This window comes from Neopsephotus bourkii, unplaced genomic scaffold (assembly GCF_033783945.1).
Source record: "Neopsephotus bourkii isolate Nb327-2 ecotype Australia unplaced genomic scaffold, CSIRO-AGI_Nbou_v1 NB_1749, whole genome shotgun sequence".
Lineage (NCBI taxonomy): Eukaryota > Metazoa > Chordata > Aves > Psittaciformes > Psittacidae > Neopsephotus > Neopsephotus bourkii.
This window is the reverse complement of record NW_026902223.1, coordinates 4,960,779-4,985,814: the sequence shown is the minus strand read 5'-3', so window position 1 is coordinate 4,985,814 and position 25,036 is coordinate 4,960,779. Positions and strand designations below refer to the sequence as shown.

General features: G+C 37.1%; 1 protein-coding gene across 5 annotated transcripts in view; it reads left to right on the top strand.

Annotated features, from left to right (window-relative positions):
- STXBP4 (syntaxin binding protein 4) overlaps positions 1-25,036 on the top strand; it is a 69,230-nt gene that overhangs the window by 1,128 nt on the left and 43,066 nt on the right. Inside the window, exons 1-16 of one of the 5 annotated variants that reach the window (XM_061377428.1) lie at positions 2,652-3,234; positions 6,088-6,161; positions 6,351-6,446; positions 7,422-7,491; positions 8,283-8,357; positions 10,535-10,620; positions 11,330-11,459; positions 12,009-12,141; positions 14,179-14,285; positions 15,186-15,369; positions 16,376-16,454; positions 19,102-19,184; positions 19,676-19,772; positions 20,711-20,823; positions 21,489-21,575; positions 22,482-22,547. In XM_061377428.1, the coding sequence (XP_061233412.1) occupies positions 3,167-3,234; positions 6,088-6,161; positions 6,351-6,446; positions 7,422-7,491; positions 8,283-8,357; positions 10,535-10,620; positions 11,330-11,459; positions 12,009-12,141; positions 14,179-14,285; positions 15,186-15,369; positions 16,376-16,454; positions 19,102-19,184; positions 19,676-19,772; positions 20,711-20,823; positions 21,489-21,575; positions 22,482-22,547 (1,548 nt within the window). In that variant the 5' untranslated portion in view covers positions 2,652-3,166. Of the gene's footprint in view, positions 1-2,651; positions 3,235-6,087; positions 6,162-6,350; positions 6,447-7,421; positions 7,492-8,282; positions 8,358-10,534; positions 10,621-11,329; positions 11,460-12,008; positions 12,142-14,178; positions 14,286-15,185; positions 15,370-16,375; positions 16,455-19,101; positions 19,185-19,675; positions 19,773-20,710; positions 20,824-21,488; positions 21,576-22,481; positions 22,548-25,036 lie in introns of those variants that run through there. The other 4 variants (XM_061377430.1, XM_061377429.1, XM_061377426.1 and 1 more) reach the window with 4 other exon arrangements.

Below are 25,036 nucleotides of genomic sequence, written 5' to 3'. Positions count from 1 at the left end.
ACCTTAACTAAAAACAGGCACAGACAGCTCTTGCTGGACTGTCATGTTTGCTGTGCTTGTGCAATAGAATCCAGCAAATGGTATTCAAAACCTTTGTCAGACAGTTCGGCATAGATTTTGATTTATGCCACCTCATAAATAAGTTGGGTGGGTTTTTTTTAAATACATCCACAAAGTAGTAAAAAAAGTGCATTTGGTTTTTACTGGGAAGCAAACGCTGCTTCTGTGCTGGAAATGCAGGGAATGTGATAAAAGATACATCTACAGAACAGCTGTGACTTGCCACACTTGTGGAAGGTGCATTATATGAATAGGTACTAGAGCACTGAATTCCAATGTAAGAGATGCATGAAAGGTGCATATAACTGCACTTCAGCGGCATGGTGGTGGAAGTCTATAATTTTCTATACCTATTTATTTTCTGGGAGACAGTATCAATGCACAATGCTTCAAGAATGCACATGGTTATATGTTAATTGAGGTTTACCTAAACTTTAAATAATACCTTCACTCTCTACACAAGGGTTTAGCCCCAAACCATTCATGTTCCCCTCCAATTGCACTGTTGCTCAAGCCTTTTTTCATGTTTAACAATTGCCATATAATGACATGTGTTTTCTTTTAATCTTTATGACCTAATCAGCAAAATGTATTTTGCATAATTGGTGGGTTTGGATAGATCAGCAGTGTTTGCTCACGCTGTGTGATACAGCGTTCTCTTGGCTGACATCCTTAGTACCATAACCCGTTCAGAGTTAATGAACCTGAAAGGTATGATTGACTTGTACAGGATTTTTGTAACAGGCCTTTGTTTCATTTATAACACAAAGATCTTGTGAACCGTGGCTCTGAAGATTCTGCACATCTTTCTGTCATGTGCTAAATTCTCCTGATCTGTCTCAGTTACTAAAGCATTACAAAACTTCCTTTGGGAAAGGCTAGTTGTAATAGTGTTGCCAGAATAGAATAGTTTAGTGGCTGTTTGAGAACAGATCCCAATTTGTTTGCTGCATAAAGTAACAAATGATGTCTCTTGAAAATTTAGCCTTACTGATACTAGATTTCATGGAGTTTGAAGTTGTTGCAGTATTCCTAGATCTTTCTGGAAGGAAGAAGTAATTTCTGTTCCCCTGAGTATGTTCTTGAAAGGCAGAGAACCTGCAAGAGAAGCAATGATAACATTTTTCTATATGAGACCTTCTATATGAGACCTTTTCTATATGAGACCTTTAGAAACACTAAAAGCAGCACAGCAGCAGAATTTTCAGGTAAAGAGGGATTGAAGCTTTGGGGGTGAGTGCAGGATGTACCATTTACATTGAAGGAGGGATGGAGGAGCAGTTGTTTGAACAAGTGATGTATTACTGATAATAATTCTAATAAAAAGGGCTGGGAGCAATAAGCTTAATACTAGTTTATATGTGCTTAAATTATTTGGAAGTGTGTCATGTCTGGTCTAACAGAACTAAGTTTTTGCTGCTTAATAATGGAAAAGCATAGCCTGGAGCTGTACTTTTAATGGGAAGTGGGTGGTGGGTGTGTTTCTGTTGCAGAAAGCCCATCTCTGGGAACAAGTTGTATTGGTCTGAGTGATTTGTTTTGACAAATGTTCCTCATACTGATACCACTGATTGAATTCCTCTGCTGCCAAGACAGTTTTGTTGGAAAAAGGCTGTTGGCATTTTATGTTCTGTAACCTTGCCTGCAGCACATTTAATTGATTACGATCCTTGGAATTATCAGTACCTTTTCTTTCATATCAGACTGTGATGCCAGCAGGATTAAACTGATGGAGAAAAGACTATGAAGGGTCAAGTTTTCTTCACTGAATGGATGTGAGCAGTCCAAATGGTGCCAGTGGAGCTCTATACGCTCTGGTAACTGGGGAGGCTGCTTCATATTCCCCACTTCCACCACTGCTTTGCTCCTTCATCTGTGGTGGGTCACTTCACCCTTCTTTACCTTGGGCAGAGTGGACTGGCCCCTGTATATTTGAACACTACACAGCACATCACCTACAAGCAAACAGATCCTTCCTCAGAATGAAACCACAGCCACTACAACTTTAAAACAGAAGAAGGTGCCTGAGCTCAGTGTGTGCATTCCTGGCATAGCCGAGCTGTCCTGCTGTGCACCTCCAGACGCTGACAGATGCTGTCTCATCACAGGGCTACTCCCTTTCTGCTAAAAGTCGGTGAAGATAAAATGTTTGGCTTTCTTTTTAAACTGCAATCTCTGTAAGATCTTTGAAGGGGGGGAGTAATGGGAATGCGTGTTCTGGTGCAAGCATGGAAGGAAATAGCAGTTAACAGAGCTGATGTCGAGTGCTCAGATCTCCTGAAGATACTCACATCTCTGAAAGACCCAGCCTCAGATCAGAAGGGAGTCTTACCTCTGGGAACAGTGGTATATATTTTAATCTCCTGGATTATGCTCAATGTAATTATATAAATTCACCATTTTTATTTGATTTCACAAAAAAAAAAAAAACACCAAAACCATGTATCAGCTTCCATGTCTAGAGAAAATATAAAAGTTCTGTGCTGTCTTTTGACTGTTGTATATTCAACTACTAAAAACCAAATTAAAGCATGACACAAGTCAGTGCTGTGATTGAGAATGTAAACAGCATGATGGCATTTGTTTCATTAATGCTTTCAGTCTGTCTGCTTTGCTGGCTTTCCCTTTTGTGTGTGGATGTACATAATCCAGTCTGCTAGGAAGATTGCTTTAGAAAGGTCATGAGTTACTGCTTTTGACCTTGTTTGGAGGGAGTGTCTAAATGAACTATTGAAAGCACATGAGAAAATAAGTTTGCTTTAATTACTGCATTTGCTTTCAGCTGCTGGATAGAGACTCTATAATCACAGCTGTACCGAGTGCAAGTCATTTTTCTCTCCTTTGCATTATCACTGTTTAAAATTGCTATACATTTCCATTTGAAAGAGAGAAAAAGTAAACATTACCTTGATAGGTGAATTAGTCCATGTGACGCAGAGGGTTTCAGAGCAGATTAAGTAGGCAGAGACACTCGTCTCGAGCTCTGTCTGTTTGGGGTTTTCTTTAGTAGCAGAAATTGTCCTGCACATACCCTGTATCCAGCTGAATTGGAAACCTCGGGTGTATTTTGGTTGCTTTGTCGCTGCCTTTGCTGCTGTGCTGAAGAATGTCTTTGCTCTCACCAGGAGATGAAGATGAACCAGAGCGTTTTGATGGTCTTTCTCTCTTATACTGGTATGCTTAACCATTAGGTTCTGATGGCATTTTCTAGTCTGTAATTGGGGAAAGTACAGTAAAGATAATTTAAAAGCTGTAAATTTTCTCAGCTTCTTTTCATTAGCAGATGAAGTTTATCATTTAGATTTCTGTGTCAAATAATACTTATTTTGAGAGGGAAGGGTATTATTCGTCCATTGATAAACCTAGGTAAATATTTTGTCTGTACACAAACATGACTAATAAGTTGAAATACGGATCAGAGGAATGTGCACAGCTGTATATTCTGCTAAGACTCTAGAAGATGCGAAACATAAAGCTGTGAATTTCCTTGTGTATACTGCTAAAAACTAATAGAAAACAGTATAAAAGGTTTCATTTTAATTGCCTTTAATAGACCATCTACTACACAAAATGATACTAGCCCAGTCTATCAGCATTGCAGAACTTCTGTCAGAGCATTAAGTTTAGTATATTTTAGTGTTACACAGTTAAATATTATGGAGTCTTGCTTGTTTGTTTGATGTGTTGTCTCTCATTTTCTGTGTGCTAAACCCTTGCTTACAAGTGGTTTTGCACGAGTTCTCAAGTCATGAGCCGTGACATCCAATTGCTTAATTTGAAGATCCATCTCTTACATTATATGGGATTAAAAACTGACACCAAAAGGCAGCAAGAGACAATATGCTAAACAAATTTGGGGCACTTGAAGATCCTTGTCTGTTATGTGACAAAGTTACTTTAAACCACGTGTATTGAAGGGATTTAATCTTTAAAGCATAAATACAAACTGAATGTTTTGTAAAGGTGTCTGGTCAAAGTGTCAGTTCTTTTTAATGCTAAGTGGGAAAATCACGACAATTTCACTGGTTCAGGGATGCCTTACTCCTCTCCATTGTGAATTAGTAGTTTGTAGTCTCTGTATCCTCTTTGTCAGTGGTTATGATGTTTCTTTTGAAAGTATTGCCTGTTACTTCTAGACATGTGGGTCCTTTCTGAAGTGTTCTGTGTCTAGATTAGATCATATTTATACAATCATGGTGCATGGTTGCATATAGGCAAGTTCTGTGATTCCTGGTGAACTCTGAACCTTCAAGTCTGAGATTTGATCTTTTCAGGCTTCACTGAAGTAAACTTCAGTGTGAGGTTGAAATAACATTTGTTCTTGCTTTTTTATTGTACTAAAAGCCACTATGTGAGAACTGCTGAGAGGATGGCAGAGCCATGAACAGAATAGGAGTAGCAAAAGGCAAGACAGAGAAAACCAGAATAATTGTCTATTTTAAAGATCATTGTACCTTGTTTAAGTCTTCAAAGGTGGGTACAAATCAGGGCAGACCTGTAAAGGGCATGACTAGTATGTTGCCTTTTAGCTTCAAAACAGTTTAAATTAATGGGATAATTGAAGTGACAATACTAGGTAGTAACTCAAAATACTCTGCTGTTGTAGGAGTAATCGTATCAGCAAAGTTGTGTTAGAGAAATAGCAGATTTAAGGATTTATTCCTTTCAGGCTGTGATTAAGGAAAAGCAGTTTGATTCAGTTTTAGCCTTAGAAAGTGTACTTTATGTCTGTTGCATAGGGGCAAGGTCATGTGCAGTCTTGTCAGTGCCCAAATACCCTAACTGGGTTTTATCAGTTCTTTTTAGCCTGTGAGACAGACACTTCAAGATACTGCAGTGAAGGTGGATGTTTGAAGCACAGGCTCCCTGTTTCTATGTTTCTAAGGATGAATTACCAGGTCCTTTCTTACAGTCACCCTTTCTAAAGGAAGGGCTAATTTTGCAAATACTTGGGAATTTGAGGTTGTGGAACAAATTCTTGCTTTTCAGAGCAAGTGCTTATCCCTTGATACAAATCTCATCCCATTTTCTTACCCAAAGCCAGAAAGAATTATGTACGTTGCTCAGAAGCTGGATCTCCTGCATGGTGCTAGACTTTAGGAACATGTGGACCTTCTGGAATTCTCTCTTCCCTCTGGCATGGCACTGTTTAATGCCACGTACTGTGGGTTCGCAGAAATCCCCTGTTTCAGGCATGGAGTTCAGGCTGTGTGCTGGATTTGGTAGCATGGGAGGATTTGGGTCACTGTGTCCTCCACTTTGATCTTCTTTTCCCTCTGCTAATGATTTCTAGTTGTTCCATTTCACTTCAACATTATGCTCTAGAAAATGCAACTCCCTACCTAATATAGACCAATATGTAGGTCAAAGCAGAAAAACCTAAGTGGTGCTTCTGCTTTTTTCTGGAAGGGATCTGGTGAGACTACTCCAAAGTGAGAGGACAAAGGAGCTGGATAAAGAATACACTTGGATTATTAATGATAATTCATCTAAATTAGAAAATGGAAATGGGTAACCTGGATTTATAGGGATTCTTGACTCTTTGCAGTCTCAGAGCTGATGCTGATGGTGTCGCAGATGAGCTCTAAGTGTAGGCTTCAGAACTCTTAATCCTTCCTCAATTTTTCAGCATTATCAACCACCTCCAGAATACTTGTCTGCCTTTAGACAATTTTACCTCAAAATTCCATGTTAGATATCTTAGAAAACATTTTTGTATACACTGTCCTCACTGCAGTTTTGGTTTCATATGCATTACCTGATCTAAGACGTTATGATACGGGGTTTTTGCCCAAAGGCTAAGATGATCCAGATTGTGGGATTTTGTTCCTATATAATTATAATCCTTTTATTATAAAGAAAGTGGAATTCATAATTCAGCCTGAAATGCTTTGGGGGAAGAGGAATTAAACTACATATACTTCGTTTTACCTTGCCATCTAATGTTAGCTGTGAGGAGACTGATTTTTCACTGGGAAAAGAAGGGATGCTGCAGAGGGATTTAATGGCTTTTATTTTATTCCTTAGGACTATTATGGGCCCTCATGGAATCAATCGAGCTGTGCACCGCCTTTCTTTTTCTGACTGTCAAAATGGATTAGGTAATCACATTCTACATTCTCTTGATTCAGGGTAAACCAAATATAAAAGCACCAGGTGAGGTTTTCCAGTTCACACAGTCGTTAGTAGAAATTTCGTTTATCTAGCTTTTACAGATTTGACTGTAAATCCATTCAGGGCAGTAGGTGGAATAACCAATTTCCTGCTTGTTTGATTTGTTTCTTCTGCAGGAGTTAAAATTATTGGAGGTTATCGGGCACAAACAGCAGAAGATTATGGGATTTTCATAAAGAGAATTCTACCTGGAGGAGTTGCTGCTGTAGATAGTAAGTAATTTTAAAGGTTTTATCATATATATTCTAATGCATATAGAAAGCTGTCAAAAGAAGTCATCTTTGTTTTACTTCGTGGATAAGGATATTTAAAGTATGATTTAGTCAGAGTTCATGATGCTTTGGCTTACTTTAAAACAGAGAAACAAAATTTGGACCCTTCATGGGAAAAGGTATTAATACTGTCAGTTCTTAAAAATGTGTTCAGATCTTGAGTTGGCTGGTGTGAAAGCAATTGGCAATCTCAGCACTGCTAAATGAGCATTGAGATTCTGGCCTTTTAGTTCCTAAAGGATAAGAGTAGTGTTTCCTTTATAAAACTAGAGATTTTTAATAAGTTCTGGTTATTTATTTTTTTAATGGTGGTTAAGATGTTCAGAAGAAATTATACTAGGCGGAGTTTGCAGTAATAAGGTTGTTAGTACAGACTGTACTTGTGTTGTAGGTCTGTATATGGGGGTTTTGAGATTCCAACTGGCCTTGTGCACAATGATCATGTAAAATAATCTATATCTACTTCAAAAGTGGTTGTTCCTAAACTTGAGATTTACAGGTGGTTACAAATAAAATTGGTTCTAAAAACATCTTGTAGGTATCTTTATGGATGTATAAAATGTTAATGCATTCATATGGGCTTACTTACATCTATATGTTAAGCAGTGAAATGTAAATTCTAGTCCCACAAGTGTAAATAATACAAAGAGCTAAATAACATTCATTTTCAGTGGCTATGCTGTGATTAGTACAAATGATTGATAGTTACTAGTCTTACCACAGTAACTTAGATTAATTAGGATCAGAACCTGATCTGCTATAAGTAGTAAGGTTGTACATTGTACAGTAAATGTGACGTTGTTTATTGCATTTGGTCACATAAAATTGAAAGGAAAATCCCTGTTTTATTAGTGTGATATAATATGTCTACCATTTTCCCGTTGATTCATGCATTACTGTTGATTTCATTACAAGGCCGTTTGCTCACTGGCGACCTAATTTTGGATGTCAATGGAGAAAACTTAATCGGAGTAACCAATGAAAGGTATGTTTGTTCCGATTACTAAATGTTTATTGGGTCTTGGAATATTATATGTGGATTTTTTTGGCCATTATTGACCACTGATTTCATAGAGCACACTGAGTTCCTTGGGGTTCAACTAGCAATTAATTTATCCTATAAATCTAATTCAGCGGAACTACCTTGGAATTATTTTATAAGCTTTTATAATGACAGAATAAGATAGTTTCTTAATGACAGAATGTATGTGAAAATAGCATTAAAATATATTAAGTTGTTAAAATATTTGTATAACTATCTGTTGGTTCAGTACTGGTGAATGTGAATGAGGCAGCCAACAAGTATCATTGTTAGTGATGAAGGAGAAACTGCTCAGGAAAACCTGTAGAACATGTTGGATGGTTTCTGTAGCTGGATCACCAGGGATCAGCACAGCTTAGCTGAAGACATAGGTAAAAAATTCAAAGAGAAATTACAGTAACTGTTGCTGAGGGCAGTGCCTGAGCAGATATTCTCCCCTGGTGCAGGCTGTTAATCCAGAAGGAAATCCAGGAAGGCAGCAAGATGGACCAAGGAGAGATGAGAAAAGGGAAGGGGAAGAGAGGGCAATCCCAGTTTATTCCTGGCACAGACTCACCACAGTTCTCCAATGCTTCATTTGGGTTGTGCTGCTGGCAAGCATTTCTCTCTGCTTCTGGCAGTGAATATGATAACTGCACTAACAGTTTGTCCGTTCTCTGCTCTTTTAGCATTACTCACCATGGACTTCTTGCCAGCACCCTGGTTTATTTATTTGGCTTTTCCCCCCCTTCTAGGGCTGTTGACATCTTGCGAACAGCGTCAGCATCTAACCACATGTCTCTGCTGGTTGCTAGAGATGAAGAAGCAAAGTAAGAAAAGATAAACCATTGCTTTAACCTCAGAGCTAATGAAAAGCCAGAGCTACACCTAAAGTTGGGGGGGGGGGTGGGGTGGGTGCGTATGTTTTTCTTTCAGATTAGTTTAATCACAAAATTGCACCACATGTCGCATTTTTCTGTGTTAGGATTTGATACCAAGTTATTCTCAGACCATTAGCATCAATTAAAGTAACAAGCTCAGGCCAATTTCAGTTTAATGAAGAGGATTGAAATGTTATGTTACCAGCTAATGCCATTAAAAATCATTTGCTATGGTAATTTTATTTTATACCTCTCCCAAAGAATCGAGGAATCCATTAGACCTGCAGTGCCACAAGACTGCGTGGTTTAAGCTGGTCTTGCCTCCTGAAAAAAGACAGATTTAGGCATTGTTTCACCCCAGAAGTTTACTTTTTAGTCTTTCATGAGCCTTTGAATTAGGTTGGGTAAGTAGGCTAAACTGCTCAGTGCAGTAGGTAGTCTAAAATACATCCATTGTAAGGACATTTATGTTAAATATTGCTCTAATCTTGCCCTTTAAAGTTAAGCACATAAAGCAATATTGGCAGCAAATCGTCGGAAATGGCAGGATCCAGGTCTCTATCCCCTCAAATCTCTGGAGGAGATGGCTGTTATGTAACCACATTTGATAATCATTGCAAGCATACCTGCTGTTATTTGCCTTTCCTGGGATGTTCCATTTACAGACTAATCTCTCCATAAGGGAATTTTCTCTAAATTCCTTTAGCCTTTTGCCCAGTTTAAGCTTCCTCTTCCTGTGCTTGTATATTTTGTATTTGCCAGACATTTAAATCCCTCTGTAACCTCTGACCTCTCCTTATTTTTTCAGACTGCCTAGATATATGTGAGGTCCACTCTTAATCTGCTTTTATCTCAAGCATACTGACCTAGTTCCTCCAAAGTCCTTGAAGAATTCAAATCTCTCAGCCCTTTTCCTGTTCTGGTGCATGCCCAATGGCCTGTGCAGAAGATGTCACTGCGCTCAGTCCTCACTCAGGCACCTGTGGATTAATTTCTTGTGACTGTAAATCCTGTGCTAAAAGCTTGTTTGATTTACACTCAGCTGCGTTTATGGCTATTCCCTGCCTCTGGCATTAGTTTAATGAATTTTCTCTTTAATGCATCCAGCAGATATGAACAACCCTCTGCAGTCACTGGAATTACTTGGGAATTATGTTCCCAGCAATCAGTTAATTTATGTTCTCTCTTTAATTCTACAGTATTAATTTGCTGATGTTTCTGGCTCCCATCATTCTTTATTATCTCTTTTTTTCCTAATCTATTATCACTGAGGTAACTATAGCTCAGACTATAAACTTCTCTAAATTAGGCTGCACCCAGATTAGCCAAGAGGGTTTGTTTTCTCTTCAATACATGTGGTACAGAATGCACATCTTTACCACTGTCTTGCCCATTAGTTACAATATGGTTGGTTTCAGCAAAGAACTTCTTTGGGTCTTTATCACTGTTTTTTCCACAGTGCCTCTAACCAAGAATTTCCCTTTATTTCATCAGTTAGGGATGTAAAAACAGGTTTCGTAATGAAAAAGATAAGCAAAACCCGGGCTCGCACAGTATTTAATATGTAATGAGATCTGCCTCAAACTGTATTCCTGAGAAGGCTAAAGAGAAGTTAAAAATTTACATCTGTTTTACTCATTCTTGAATAACCAATGAATATATATTTTCTATCTTCTTTTTTTTTGAGGTGCCACATCTTTGTTTGCCAGCCTCTGCTGAGTTCTTGTTTAGTGTAGTTAAACTAAAAGCATTCTTTGCACATGTTCATATGCTATAGGTGTATTATGTGATTGCTTCTGATGGTAATAACTTGGTTTGGACCTCACTATATCACTGGCCTATTATCTGTTGTTGACTTGAACTAGAAGTTTTTAAAGTTTTGAAATTGGGGTAATAATTGGGCTTTTCTACCAATAGTCCATTTCATTCACAGTCTGTTGCTATTCCACCCTTAGCCTTCTGTATTACACCAACTTTTCCTTCCCTCTTCTGAATATTTGATAGGGCTTTCTTCTTCCAGCTGAGATTGGGCTGTCTTCTCTGAGGAAGGGAAACTGTCCAGTAGAAACAGTAGCAGGTTTCAAAGGGTGCATTTAAACCTGCAGAGTATCGTTTTATTGCCACAGGAAAGAATTTCATGACCTGATGGATAAATATGGCTCTCACAGTGACATCAACTCGGCCAGAAGTTCTCCAACACAACCATTATCTGGTGAGCAATTGCTTCCCAACCTGACGTAATCCTGTAGGACAGTAGTCCTGCTTTGCTGGAGTAGAAACCTGGACTTAAAACTCTTTTCATCTTGGGGGGAGGATATATTGAAGGAAGTGACTTCAAATCAGGCCAAACACATGCGTTTATTTAGCCATTAATATTCAGTTTGTACTCTAAGCATGCACCTTATGGGGTTTGAGTGCCAGTTCCCTCAACTCTTAAAATAAATATAGTACTGCCTACTTTCAGCAAGTTTAATTAATGAACATCATGAGAAGTATTTGGTGGTTGCACATTTCAAAGTACTAATAAAAATTTGGGCTACAATACCATGAATTCTCATCCTTGTGGAATTGTTGCCTAATTAGGATGCCTTTATATAGCCTGAACTTCAACATATCAGTGTACATGTATAGCATGAGTGATTATTCTTTAGGGAAGTCAGTTCAGATTTATTTAATTGCTTTTGCATCCAGTTTGAAAAACCCATCAGGTGCTATGTTTTGAAGAGTTAAGCCTGGGCGATTCATAATTCTTACCCTGTTTAGACTTAATCTTTCTCGTGGTTGTCTGATTGCTTATAGTTTGTGTTTCCTAATATAAAAATAGTCCTACTGAGCTTCCTTCTGTGAGTTGAAATTCTGTTCTTTTTTCCTAATGTGTGCTTTAATTTCTTTTTTCACTATTTCTTCTTTTTTTTTTTAAGCAAAATCTAATGACAGTCCTTCTTCTGGGTCATCCTCAGGGTCACAGAGCCCTCAGCTTCATCCGAAGGATAATGTCACGACCAGCAGCAGAAATAATTATGGCCCAGCACCATTCCCAAAGCTTGCAAAGTAATCTCCAAACCTGACTGTAATTCTTGTATGAGCTGTAGAAAATGTCATATTTGGCTAGTCAGGAAATGTTTGGGTTGAGCACAAAGTATTTGGTTGTATTGATTCATTTCTTAAATCCTGTAATTTGCAATACCATTGATACTGCAAAATTTCAGTTGTCCTAAGTTATTATTCTCATGTATTTATTGCTTTAGAAATAGATTAATCAGGTTGACTTTTGACTTCTAATGAATTGATTCTTCTGGTGTGTGTGCACCCAGGTACTCCCATAAGACTTGGATATATACAGTAGATATATACAGTAGAGAGGAACTTCTAGCCCTGTAAAATAACCTATTAATTCTTTCTGTAATTGCCAGAATTGTGGCTGTTGATTTTGTAGTAAAGGGGCAGAACAATGTTTGAACGTGGAGATTATGTCCACTGTTTGTATTAGTTGCTGTGATACGTATTTGTGAAATCAGTAAGATAAAGATACTACATCACTTGAGTCTCTATTGAGTATGTGGTTCTGTAAAGTAATTCTACTTTTCTTTCTCTTTGTAGTGATAGTGCATTTCAGATGATCTCTGTTTGCAAAGGAACAAGCCTAGGTTTGAATATTGTAGGAGGAATTAACAGAAATGAAGGGCCTTTGGTATATATTCAGGAAATTATCCCTGGTGGTGATTGTCACAAGGTAAAGGCCTTTTTTCACTCCCTCCCCTTCAGTCACCTCTATTTTTGCCTTCATTTAGTACCTGCTTCAGTGGGTTTTATGTATGCAGATGTATTTTAAATACAAAATTTATGTTGCTCTTTGCTTTCTCTTTAAACAGAGTTATCTCATTGCACTGTATCATGGTTACATGGCCATGACAATTATTCATGAGTTCATTTGGGGTAAACGAGGATCTTATTCCCCAGTTTACATATGAGAAAGTAAGAAACCAACTTCTATAAGAGGTTGCATGATGCAAAGTAAATCAGCAACCATGGGGCAAAGCTACAGATAGCATCTCTTTTGGGTTTTGGTATTCAAAAAATCACTTCCCTTAGACTTCATTTAGCTGGATCCTTGCAGTTTGAAAGCTTTGTGTAGGCAAAGCAGGAGGAAAAATAGGACAGACTAATAAAATGTATGAATCAGTCCTGGTTACTTTTCATATATGACAAATGCAATATGTAAATCAAGAGGGCTTGTCAGTTTTGATGAACAAATGGTTGTTTGTTTCAAGTACGTACAAATGTTTATCTGAGAGTCTCCTTTTGCATCCTGAGTTATTACGGTTATTTGATGTGTAGATAACCAGCTTTTGCCTCTTGCCAAGCAAGAAGGTGCGAGTTAATTTCACGGGCAATGAGTTTTGCCCTAAAAGTCTATAACTATTTGTGACTGCATTTGTGTAGATGAAGATTAATCCTAAAATGCCAAAATCGAAGGAAAAAATGCAGTTTCTTCAGACTTTTAGTAGATAAATGGTGATCATTCCTCTTTTCTTTTCTCCTATTTCATTATGGTTTCCAGAACATTTTTTCCCATTGTAAACATGTAATTTAAAGCCTATCACACATAATCTGACTGAGAAGTTAATTTGCAGTAGGTTCTACTATTAGCAGGAGTAGAGGTAATTTCCCAATCCAGGTTATCCTGTTTGAGAAACCCAAGTAGCAGGCATATTTTAAACGTGTGCCACATGAGGGCAGCATTGAAATGGATAAATTTTAATAGGCTTGGAGGAAAGTGAAAGAGAAGATCTTCATTTTCTTTAATCAAAACTGAAACACTCAGTGACAAGAAAAAGTACTAAAATGCTACCATAGGTTTGAAATAACACTGTTAAAATCATGCTATGTGGGTATTTAATATGTAAAATTATACTGGTTTTGGAAAGGTGTTTTACTTCTGTGTGCAGTTCGTATCATATGGTCAGGTTGATTCTGTGATCAGTTTGTTAGGAGCTGAAGAACACAGACATCTTTTGTTATTTGATGTGTATCAGACAGATGTCCCAACTAACTCTAACCATAGGTGAATTACATGAATTTTCAGTGAAGTTATTGATGCTTCTTTTAAAATGTGAGTAAAGAAGGCTTTATCATAGTGAGAAATCTAGCCTCACATGCATGAAGTCTTGTCTTACAGTCTCCAAGAGAGGAATGTGATATGTTACTGTGTGAGATGTTTGAAATGAATTCAACAGAAGCACAAAGTTAATATTATTTCTGTTGCCTTTTTGACTGGTGAATTTCTAATAGACCAATCTGTTTTCTCATCAAGATGAATATGGCTAGTAAGTCCCTGAAGAGTCCCATATTTAGCCAAGAATGTTTGGTTTTGAAATACAAATTAATCCAGCTCACAACTGAATGAATTAGTAAAGAACCTTCCTGTAGTCAGATGGGTTGGTAATTTTTCCCTGCTGGAAAAATTACTATCTGTGGTTGGTTTCTTTAACAGAAACATGCACCCGGATCCAAATTTCTTCTTTACACAATACCTGAGATCCATTCTGTCTGATGAACTTTTCTAATGACTGCTATCATGGTGATTAGATGATAATTTGATTTGCTTATTCCTGGAAGATTGGCAGGCAATACATAAGGCTGTTCTTGATAGTTCTTATCTTAACCGCTCCAGAGGAATACCGTAAAGTGCTGTGATTATACAGTTCTTTTTAGAGTGTTAGCAGTTAATAGAAATGTTGTGGGTTTTCTTTTTTATTTGCTATGTTAGGATGGACGATTGAAGCCTGGAGATCAACTCGTATCCATAAACAAAGAGTCAATGATTGGCGTCTCCTATGAAGAGGCAAAAAGTATAATCAACAGAACAAAGATGAGGTATCTGGTAACCCTCTAAATCAGCTCACCAAAAGGGTTATTGTTTGACATTTATGGTCAGATTAATGTGAAATATCTTCTCATTGGAGGTAATGGAAGGGATATTAATTCTTTTAAGCTATTCAATTGCAATATTATTTCCTAGAAACAGACAGAAATGTGTTTTTAGAACTGTGCTATTATGACACTTTCATAGAATCATAGAATAGTTAGAGTTGGAAAGGACCTTAAGATCATCAAGTTCCAACCCCCCTGCCATGGGCAGGGATACCTCACACTAAACCATGTCACCCAAGGCTCTGTACAACGGGGCCTTGAACACTGCCAGGGTTGGAGTATTCACAACTTTCCTGGACAACCCATTCCAGTGCCTCACCACCCTCACAGTAAAGAACTTCTTCCTTATATCCAATCTAAACTTGCCCTGTTTAAGTTTTAACCCATTCCCCCTTGTCCTATCACTACAGTCCCTAATGAAGAGTCCCTCCCCAGCATCCCTATAGGCCCCCTTCAGATACTGGAAGGCTGCTATGAGGTCTCCATGCAGCCTTCTCTTCTCCAGGCTGAACAGCCCCAACTTTCTCAGCCTGTCTTCATATGGGAGGTGCTTCAGCCCCCTGATCATCCTCGTGGCCCTCCTCTGGACTTGTTCCAGCAGTTCCATGTCCTTTTTATGTTGAGGACACCAGAGCTGTCCACAACTCATTCCTTTCAAAAGAAAAAACAAAACCCAAAGCCACAGTATTTGCCTTTTTAATGATGAGGAATAAAACATTGTTTTAGAAAAATAGTTAAAGCATACATGGTGTTTGGGAAAGCGTGATTTTTGCAAGAGTAATGTAGAATCTTACCAACAGGATAGTGTACAATGTGCTGAAACTTTCTTAATTTTAATTTTAGGTCTGAAAGTTTTTGGGAGATAGCTTTTATTAGGCAAAAAAATATTCCCAGTTATTCAGAGAGCCTGCAGCATCCTTCCAGCCTCTTAACGTCTTCTATAGCATATGGAGACCAACAGGCTGCACTACTTAGTTCTCTTGCATCTCCTAATGGGAAGCTTGTTTCATCGTTCATTCCAAATGTGGTGAGTTTACGTACTACTCCTCTTAGTATAAAGTGAGCAAATGGTTGTTTTTCGTAATTTCACTGGGATTTCAGTATAGGGTTGTTTTAACTCAAAGTACATCCTAGTAAAAGAATGACTGGCTCTTTTTCCTGGCAGTCGTCAAGACTTTTCCAGAAAACATGTTGTGTAACAGTAGAGTAAAACACTGATGAGAGGATTACGAGTATTAGTTGACTTGTGGTAAGAAAACAAATCAAATCAAATAAGCATCAACTGTGTTCTTAGATGCAAAGTTCTCCTCACTTTGGAGGAGTAAAGTTTCAGAATTAGGTGTACATATTGTTATATATTTCAGAGATAAAGTACTCTCTGATCACTTCACATGTGAGTACAACACGAGCTCACAAGTTACACTTCCTTCGTGATTCTTTTTCACTTAGAAATCAGAGTTCTGGTTTATTCCCTTTCTTTCGGCTAAGCAACAGCTGTTTTAATTCATAAAGCTCATACACTGTTGTGTAAAGAAATAATGTTGACCATAAGAAGGAAGATTTAAAAACTATTATTTCAATTAAAAAAAAATATCATTTTTTGGATTTTTCAAACTATTGTCTTTGAACAAGAAAGAGTAAATGCCTCATGTCACACATAAGGTCAAAGCAGGTCATCCTCAGTTGTTCTTACATTTGTACTTTAAATTCTTGCCCATTTTTCATCCTGTTTGAGATATAAACATGGAAACAGGTTGCCTAGAGAGACTGTGCTCTCGTAAGCTGTGAAGATATTCAAAACCAAACTCAGGTTTTGATAAGGTCCTGATCTAACTTCATTGAACAGCGTTCCTTCTCACCTCCCAGCCTCCCTATGCGTTCCATTTTCTCCTAGGGCTGTTTTGATCTATCCAGCCCTATTTCTCACCAAGTCTTCCTTCCTTTCCCTCTCATTTACATTAATGTGTATTTCTAGTTTGGCTTGTGATCTGCTTTGGAAATGGTATTATATGATTTTTGCTTTTCTTTCATAGATCCAGACTGGAGTCATGACAGGAGAGCAGTCTCCAATTACTTCTCTAGACAGCAATCCTACTGATGTGTCTGCCACTGGTAAAGGCTGATTTAATTCCCTGCCACCCTTTTTTCCTTCAGTAACTGCTACAGATAAAATAGTACAGAGTGAGACTCAGTAGTCTTTAAAAAAGGAATATTGCACTGGGTTTATAGGACTAAATAAAGGACTGAGATCAATGGATTGTTTAGCAGCTTCTGTCAAATACAACTTACATTGTCTTTAACAAACAGCTGAAACCAAATGAGTGATCACAATGTTTGCTATACAGCAGTAATGATAATATACTCAGTAGAAACCAGATAATGAAGATTCACATATAGATCAAGATTAGGTTGCCATAGAAACTGTGCTTTCTTGATCTGATGAGATTCTGAGGATGTATACTGCTTGTGCTCTTCTTTTTTGATCAGGGCAGCATACTGGAAGGATAATAACATGCAGACCTCTTTAACAGTTTTTCGATTAATAACAAATAGAATGCATATGTGTGTATATATATTTAAGAGTCATGACATTTAAACAAAGACAATAGTCACTCTGATTATATAGATTAAAAAACCCAACACCACTGAACAATTGTAATTCCTTCGGGAAACAAATATGTGTTGTATTTACAAGCAGTGAAAATGCAGTACTCTGATATAATAATGAATCTCAGTTGATACAGTAATAGACCTGATTCTGTTCTGTAGACCTGAACTATATTCTTTAGCTTCAGGCAGTAGTGTGTAAGCATAACCTGTGTTTCTCATACAGAGAAGAGGAGGGACAAACATACAGGGTCTGATTGATTCTAAATGTTATTTAAATTGTACCTGTATTTATCACATATTAGATATCCTAATTTAAAATGAAGCAGTCTCCATATTGCACATCCGAGCAGTTGGCTTCCTTCCTTGGAGGGTTAGCTGACAGAACGTGAACTTTTAAAACTGGAAAAGTTGCAGTGTTGGATCCACCCTGATTTGGAGTTTAATGATCACACATTTATTTCACATTGATCATGACAAACACCACAACTAAATCAGAGGAATAAGACAAAAGGCTATTTTTTAATGTATTCAGAATATGGGTCTCTGGGTTAATATAATGCAATACACAGGAGCATCATTGTTGCTTAAAAAGACCAAGAAGGCCACAGTTCTTTAACATATCTGAAGAGCTTAGCTGGTAGAGTGGAAAGCAGAAATACTGCAGCTCCTTTTTGTACTGTTTCTTGTCATTTTAAGTTTTAGTCTTACTGAACAGCGCATCCTTATGTGCTCTCTCCTGCTGCCCTTTTTCAAGGATAAACTTTCAAAGATAACCTTGAAAAATCAAAGTAGCTCTTAGACAATTTTTTTCTTAGAGCTGTAAGAAAAATCAACATAGTTTGGAGAAATTCTTGCCCAAACTCATACACAAGGCTGTTTCATTCTGAGCTGAAAGGACGTGTGCCAATTCAGCTGAGGTTCTAGCCCACTGTCTTCAGAATTTAATATAGCATGTGAGAGGTGTTAGTGTCAGAGATTTTCAAGATGTTTTGGTTTATGCTTTTGGCAAAGGAGGAGAATGTAAATCACTTTGAGCTTGGAAACAGATAGCTGTGAAAGTGGGAAAAAAAAAAATCTATGAGATTCCTTCTGTTCCTTTAGAGAATCTCAACCTGCAAGAGCCTTTAGTTCTCTCAAATGCTGGTTTTGTTTTCAGTACCACTCTAGTTCATTAACGAAATAATTAAGATACACGTTATACTTACAACTAATGAATGAAAACGAGTATTCCATTTTCTTCTGAAAAAAACCCAAATCAATGAACTTGTTCTATTGACACACATTTAAAATCTGAGGAAATTGATGGTTAACTGCTCCTTTTGCCTGCTGTGATCAGAAGCTTTCAAAGGTTGCTGCTTCTCGTGTTGTATCCATAGGTGTGTTTGAAACATAACAAATCTGTGACACACACATACACAAAGTAGTCAATTACTCTGAAACCTTGCACATGAACTGCTTGATGCTGCTAACTCCTTTTCCTTTCCTCAGCTTAATCATTTGGGTATGTTGGAAATAAAATAGATGCGCCATGAGTTGTTAATGCAACTAGCTAAAACTATGCAGTCTGTAAGGACCAGAGAAGAGAGGGATGATGGATGATGGCTTAATGAATGATAGTTCTTGTAGAAAGAGTTCCTTCCCAGGAAAAAAAATACTGGAATTCAGTCTAAGCTACAGCCCTTAGTTGGCAACAGGTCATTCCCTCTCTTTCCACAGTGTTTTCCAGATCACTAGATCCGCTTTGGGGAACTGTTGATTATGCCAAGGGTGTGTCTTGAAGGTCTTTCTCAGAATTCACAAGTGTGTTTCCCCTTCTGTTTCCAGAGTAACTGTGTATCTCTGAGAGAAAATACCACAAGTGTAAGCCATATGCTTGATGGATCAATCAAAGTTATTCTGGTTTCTTTCTGCTAATTTGCTGCTTGTCACTTTTTGATGGGGAAAACTAGTTTTAAGTGATTGATACTCAAAATTTTGTGTTTGTTACAATTATGTCCTTTAAGACAAAAGTCAATCTAAATATTAACATTTATTTGTGGCAAATGGGCATTTAGCTGCCATCCTTCTAATAAGCAGATCTTCAGAACAAATCTTTCAAAGGAAGAGTTACAACTATATCATTATTTAATGTTAATTATTTTCTGCTTAGTTACTGCCCCCAGCCGGAATGATGATTATGAGCTGCAAGGAAGGAACTCTACTATTCGTCTCAAAGCAGAAAAGCTGGAAAGGGTAAATACTTGTAATCTCTTGAGTTTTCCTTTCTATCCCTTCATGATGCATGTAAAACATCTGGAGCGTATTTCTAGGCTGACAAATTTTAAGGTATGAATTATACACCAAATTTTCTGTTTGAATAGTTCTTTTAGGTTGCAAGCTGATGTCTCATTTTATGTACTGGGCAAATTGCTGTTTTTGTTAATCTAATTACTGAAACTCTTCCGGGAATCTGAATATCCCTCAGGATTTTTAAGGCAGTTATTAAGGACAAAGGGGTTTGCTTATTACACTCATCCGTATTCAAGGTTAAATAATATCTGAACATCTCCCAATTAGAAGGAAAAGTCACAGAGTGTCTCTGTAATAAAAGTGGTGTCAGTGAGAGTGTACTATGAAACAAAGGCTCTTTGAAGTGTAGCTCTTTAATTACTCCCCCTTGTCCCTGCAGTCATTATCCCCAGTCCTCTCTTTTTTTTTCTCCAAATGAAGTTTTCTCCTTCCAGGCATTGAATTATCTTGGGATTCAGCCCACAGATGAACAGCAGCAAGCCCTAAGGCAGCAACTTCAGAAAGATTCTAAAGGAACAGTGTCTTTTGGAGGTAACAATTTGTTAATTACCATGGAAAAAAATGAAATGTGGGAATATAGAAATGATGATAGATAATAACCGTTAATATCTTCTGTGTCAGGGTTGGGTTGCTCCTGCAAACAGAATGATACTTTGAGTCTCTTTTTTATTCTCCTGTATGAAAATAAGCTTGGAATTCTGAAACTAAGTAACTGGGAAGTAAATCACGAATTTGTCTGGTAAGAGCAGCCTTGAGAAAGTTGGGATTTGTGCTCACAGATTCCTACATTTAGGTTAATTTTTCCAAAAATCACAAGAGACTTCTTGAAGGAACTACACTGACAGCTTATTTAACTTCTTTAGTTTGTGAGAAGCAAGAACATTTCAACTATCGCGTATAGAAAGGCAGATCATCATGATTTTTCTTCTAGTTAAGTCTAATTCTGATGGGAATGAGTCGCTTCTGTTGGTTATGACAATTTTGGTAGGTGACACTAACAATTGAAGAATATTTCTTATAAACTGTGAGACATGATAGTTCTGATGCTAAAACTGATGGAAATTTCACTTTTCCTAAAGTTTAAGAAAAACAGCATCAAACACTAGTATATGAAGATAACTTCTGTACTTAACCACCCAAAAAGACACTGGATTTTCAAATCAAGAAAGATAGTGGAATGTGAACTTCACACCATCTTTTGTTTTCTCCTTCACACCTTGACTCAGGGATATTTTATCCCAAGATCTTTGTTGAATATTTTTATTTTGATTCTTACCATCATTACCAAATGTTTCTGTTCAGAGAGCTCTGTCTGATTGTCATGTTTTCCTATAGAAATCTAATGGAGGGCAGATGCTGCATTTATAAAAGAGTAGCCTTACATTGTGGTTTTAGTGTGTTGTATTTAGTGATACTGCTGCAAAACTCAACTTGTGAAATACAGAAACAAAATCTAACCTGTTTTTTAGATTTCATTGAAGTTTCAAAGAATCTGTGCTCTATGCAATTGAATGCTACAGATGATGGCCAAAAATCTCCAACACCTGGAGTCAATGAAATTACCAGCTTCCTGGATTCACAGGTATGATATGTGCCTGCACGATGTTCAATTTTGGGAGGAGACTATTGGAGAGTTTCTTACATATAAGATTACTCCAAATCTTGGACAGATATTTAGAACAGCTCCATATTGCGATGTTCTTTAAGATAACCTAGTTCCTGTGAAGCTTTTTAAAGCAACCTACTTTACAGAAAGCAATTCACATAATTACACTGTAATTTGCTGTAAGTACGGACAACAGTGATTTACTGAGGTTTCTTAATGGAATACGTATTGCAACTACCTGTGTGAGTGATAAACAACTATTGGGTTGAGTGATTTTCACAACTGCTGTAGTAAAAATTGCTTTCTTCTAGGGCTGACTTTAAGAAAGAATATTTGCAGCATAGGAATGGTAAAATAAAATCATGTATTATTAAAATATTGAAGAAAACAGGGGCTGTTCATGGTATCATCTTGATGCTTTAAAAAATATTATTAATCCTTTTTAACAGGAAAAATATTGTTTTGGAGGATAAGTTGGGCAGAATTTTCTTAAACATTTTTAGTATTTTCAGAGCTTTAAGTTATTGTAAAAATAAGATTTTCTTCTTGTTTTACTAATGACCTTTTAAGAGAAGATGTTAAAGATTATGCAAGGTACAGTTAAAAACATGTTCTAACCTTTAGTATTTAAATATGCGCAGATTGTATCCTCTGATTCTTTGAAAGATGATGTGGAAAGACTTAAGAAAGAAAGAAATGATGCTTTAAAAGAAATGAGTAAATTAAAGGTAATACTTACTTTCCCTTTACTTTGAATTACTCAAGAGGCTAATTTCTTTTTGAGTGTATATAGTAATTTACTATTTTTCTTTTGAATTTTATGTGCTATTTTTGATGAATATATAAAAAAGCAAAGCAAACAGCCCTGGTGTTCGAAGATTGTTTACTTACAATATGTTTCTGGAGGTGGTGAATTTGATTTGTTACGTTGAATACTAGGGCATTTTTTATCTGATTCACAGAGAAATGAGTCTAAGCAGACTTTTAACAAAAGTGAATTTAGACAAGTGATTTGCATAGCAATTTGATTTAGAAACGTGTGATCCTGGGAACTGCAGTTTCCTGGCATCTGCTGATACTTCTGGAAGAAATCAGAACTGGAGGATAGATTAATCTGTTTCCAGAATTAATACGTATTTTCACAGACATTACAAAACACGTAAGACCCAAACGCACAAATACATTTGTTGTTTCTTAATAACTTGGGCTATGACCATTGTCCTATGCTCCTGAATGTCTTTTGTCACAACCAGAAAAAGTCCTGGTGCGGAATTAAATGTGTTTTACTTCTCTCACAGAAATGTTCAGTGAATAATCCTCAAATGCCCAAGGAATTTAAACAGTTATCAATGAACCCTCTGAAAAACTGCCTTTTAGAGATTAAGATTTGGCTTTGTCACAGGTTCTGTAAAAGCTGTTGATTATTATTTCCATCAGAGCTTTTTGAATAAGTGTGTATCTGATGATGCAACATTAATAACAGACTTACGTTGTGGCCTACAAACATGCTACAACACAGTACATTGGTTGAACTTCAGTGTTGCTACCTGTAGTTGTGAAAAAGCTAATTGGGTTTTAGGAGTAAAAACTCTCTGATTTCAGACCTGATTATTAATGATTTCCTTTTTTAACAGGAGAAATTATCTGAATCCATGAATTTAGAGAAACAGCTAACAGAGCAGCTACAGATCGTCAAGCAAGTATGTTGAAGTTTCTTTAAACACAAATTATTCTCCTCTTTACTGTTGTTTGTGGGAGAAGGAAACATTTATTTCTTGATTCTCATATGGACTGTACTTTCCCAGTGACTTCAACACTAAGTGGTTCTTTTGTAACTACAAAGCTTTTGATTAGAATTGGAGAATATTCATCCTTAAGTTTTTAGAGCAATAATTCTCTGCTGTTGAATTGAGGCTGAAAACCATAAGATAAGATGGATCAGGTAGAGTTGGGTAATAATGTAGTAGTACCTGTCTGGTCGTAAGTGTTCTTGAAGTGATTTTCCTGTTCTTGGGCAACAGTGTGCCTGTCCTACAGACCAAACGTTAACTACTTCATATGTCAGCCAGAGTTTTAAGTATGAAAATACAGATAGACACTTGACAATTGTACCTGATACGTACCAGGAAAAAAAATGGTAGTGTTTTGTGAAGAATGCCTTGTTTATGTCTCTATACCTATCAATGCGAGAAGAAATCAGAGTTTTATATGAAATTTAGCCTTCTTGTGTCTCTTTAAGGAAATTTCCAATTATATGTAAATCCCATGTAATTTGTAGCCTGGATTCAAATCCAAGTAACTTTCCTGTTTCCTGCTTCTACTGAATATCATTCTGTCAACTGTTTTTTTCCTATGATCTGGCTGCCTTTCTGCTATCCTGTACTGTTATACGTATTCCTTGTAGGTTTCTCATGGCTGTCTGTTCCATAAGATGCCATATGTAAAGATGCAAGATAGAGGTTAAAAAATCTGTGTACTGTTATTAAGATTAGGTTTACATTTTTGCTCAGGTATGTAGATTCTTCAGCACCTTTATTATCACCTTGACTATAAAAGAACTGTTTGAAAGAGTGTTCTGATGTTGCTTCAGTAAACTGTGGACAGCAGGGAAATAAAATGGATTCTTTTTGGGGGTAAAATTGAACTGGAAGTATGTGCCAGTAGCACACCTCTCGTTTCCATTCGCTAATGGGTGTTCAGTCTGTTGCTCTAAACCAGAGCAGATGTTCAGTCTACCAGTCTAGACTAAAGCTGGTACAAACTCTAAAATGTAGACAGCAAGGATATCAGGTCCTCAGCATCGAGTGTTTCACTTCAGACCTGCTCTAACTGCGAAGGTGGACTTGGACAAGGGTAGTTTAAGATGCTCTAAGATGCTCTAAGTGGCAGCAATGCCTGTTTTCTACCACACGAGGTCCTCGAACTTTAACTTTTCTCTCAAGTACTCTCATGGGATGGTGTAGGTCAGCTTGCAGCGCAACCCTCTTGATTTTCTAAGTAAGCATTTTAAGTGACTGCTGTTGAAAAGGTTCACATAGTCAAATGAAAGAGAACTAATAAATTATAGGTAATTACAGCACTATTTTAGGTGATACAAGCATGCCTTTAGTGGGAATTTTAGTTCTGTTTATACATGGTGCATTTTCAAGTGTTTTACGTGTATTTCCATGGTTCAGAACCAGTGCTGACGCAGAGATTCATGATGGTATAGGCTACTTGGAGTACAAAGAGGCTGCTTGGAATACAAGCGGCTATTTGCCCTATGATGATGCATTCCTGCTGAAGTGAAATGAAATAATGGGTACGTTACTGAGACTGGTTAAAAGCAAACTTACAAACTGGCTCAAATATGTGCGTAAGGTCTTCTGAATTCAATATAATTTTAACTTTTTTCTTTTTAAATCACTGCTTTCCTGAAAAAGCAAGGTTTTAAGTGAAGATACAGGCTACCCATCATATCTCGGAGTATCTTGTGTGGTTTTTCTATTGTCAACTAATTGTGAATTGCTGAGATTACATCTTAATTAGGACAGGCATGCAAATATTCTGGTTAATGAACATGTTTTGTTAGTAGCAATTCATTAAACAGTGCATGAATCAGTAGCTGACAGCATAAACAAACTCTTTGGAAATAGTGCTAAATTTGAAACAAGGTAGTAATTATTTTCTAATGTTGAACTGTGAGAATTAAAATGTATTAATTGATATTTTTTACTTTAAGATTGTGATGTTGCACTATCTTTGGGTCTTCCTTGAAATCATATGGAAGCTGAAATTGGCACAAAGCATAGAAAGGCACTTTAGAGTATCTGAAGTCTTGTCAACACCATGAATGTGAGATCTGTAATGATGTCTTTTATCTTCTGGGATGAGTTTGACTGTATTCTCTGGGGCTGAAAACACTGGGTCATACCAACCTGAATGATCTCTTCTCTAGCAGAGCTTCTGTGGTGCACTTCTCACTGAATTGCTTCAGCTGAACATAATAAATCTGAGAGGTTGTTAAGGTAGGGTACTGTTTGTGGTCTCCCGTACTGCTGGACTTGTATTTCATAGGGCTGATATTTGCTATTATGTGCGTATGTTTTCTAAGGGGGAAAGAGGTGCTTTGAAGAGCAGAACTTGAATGGCTGCTGATTTAGAAGCAATGTAAGATTTCTTTCACCATGCATGAAGGAAGTATTGGGTT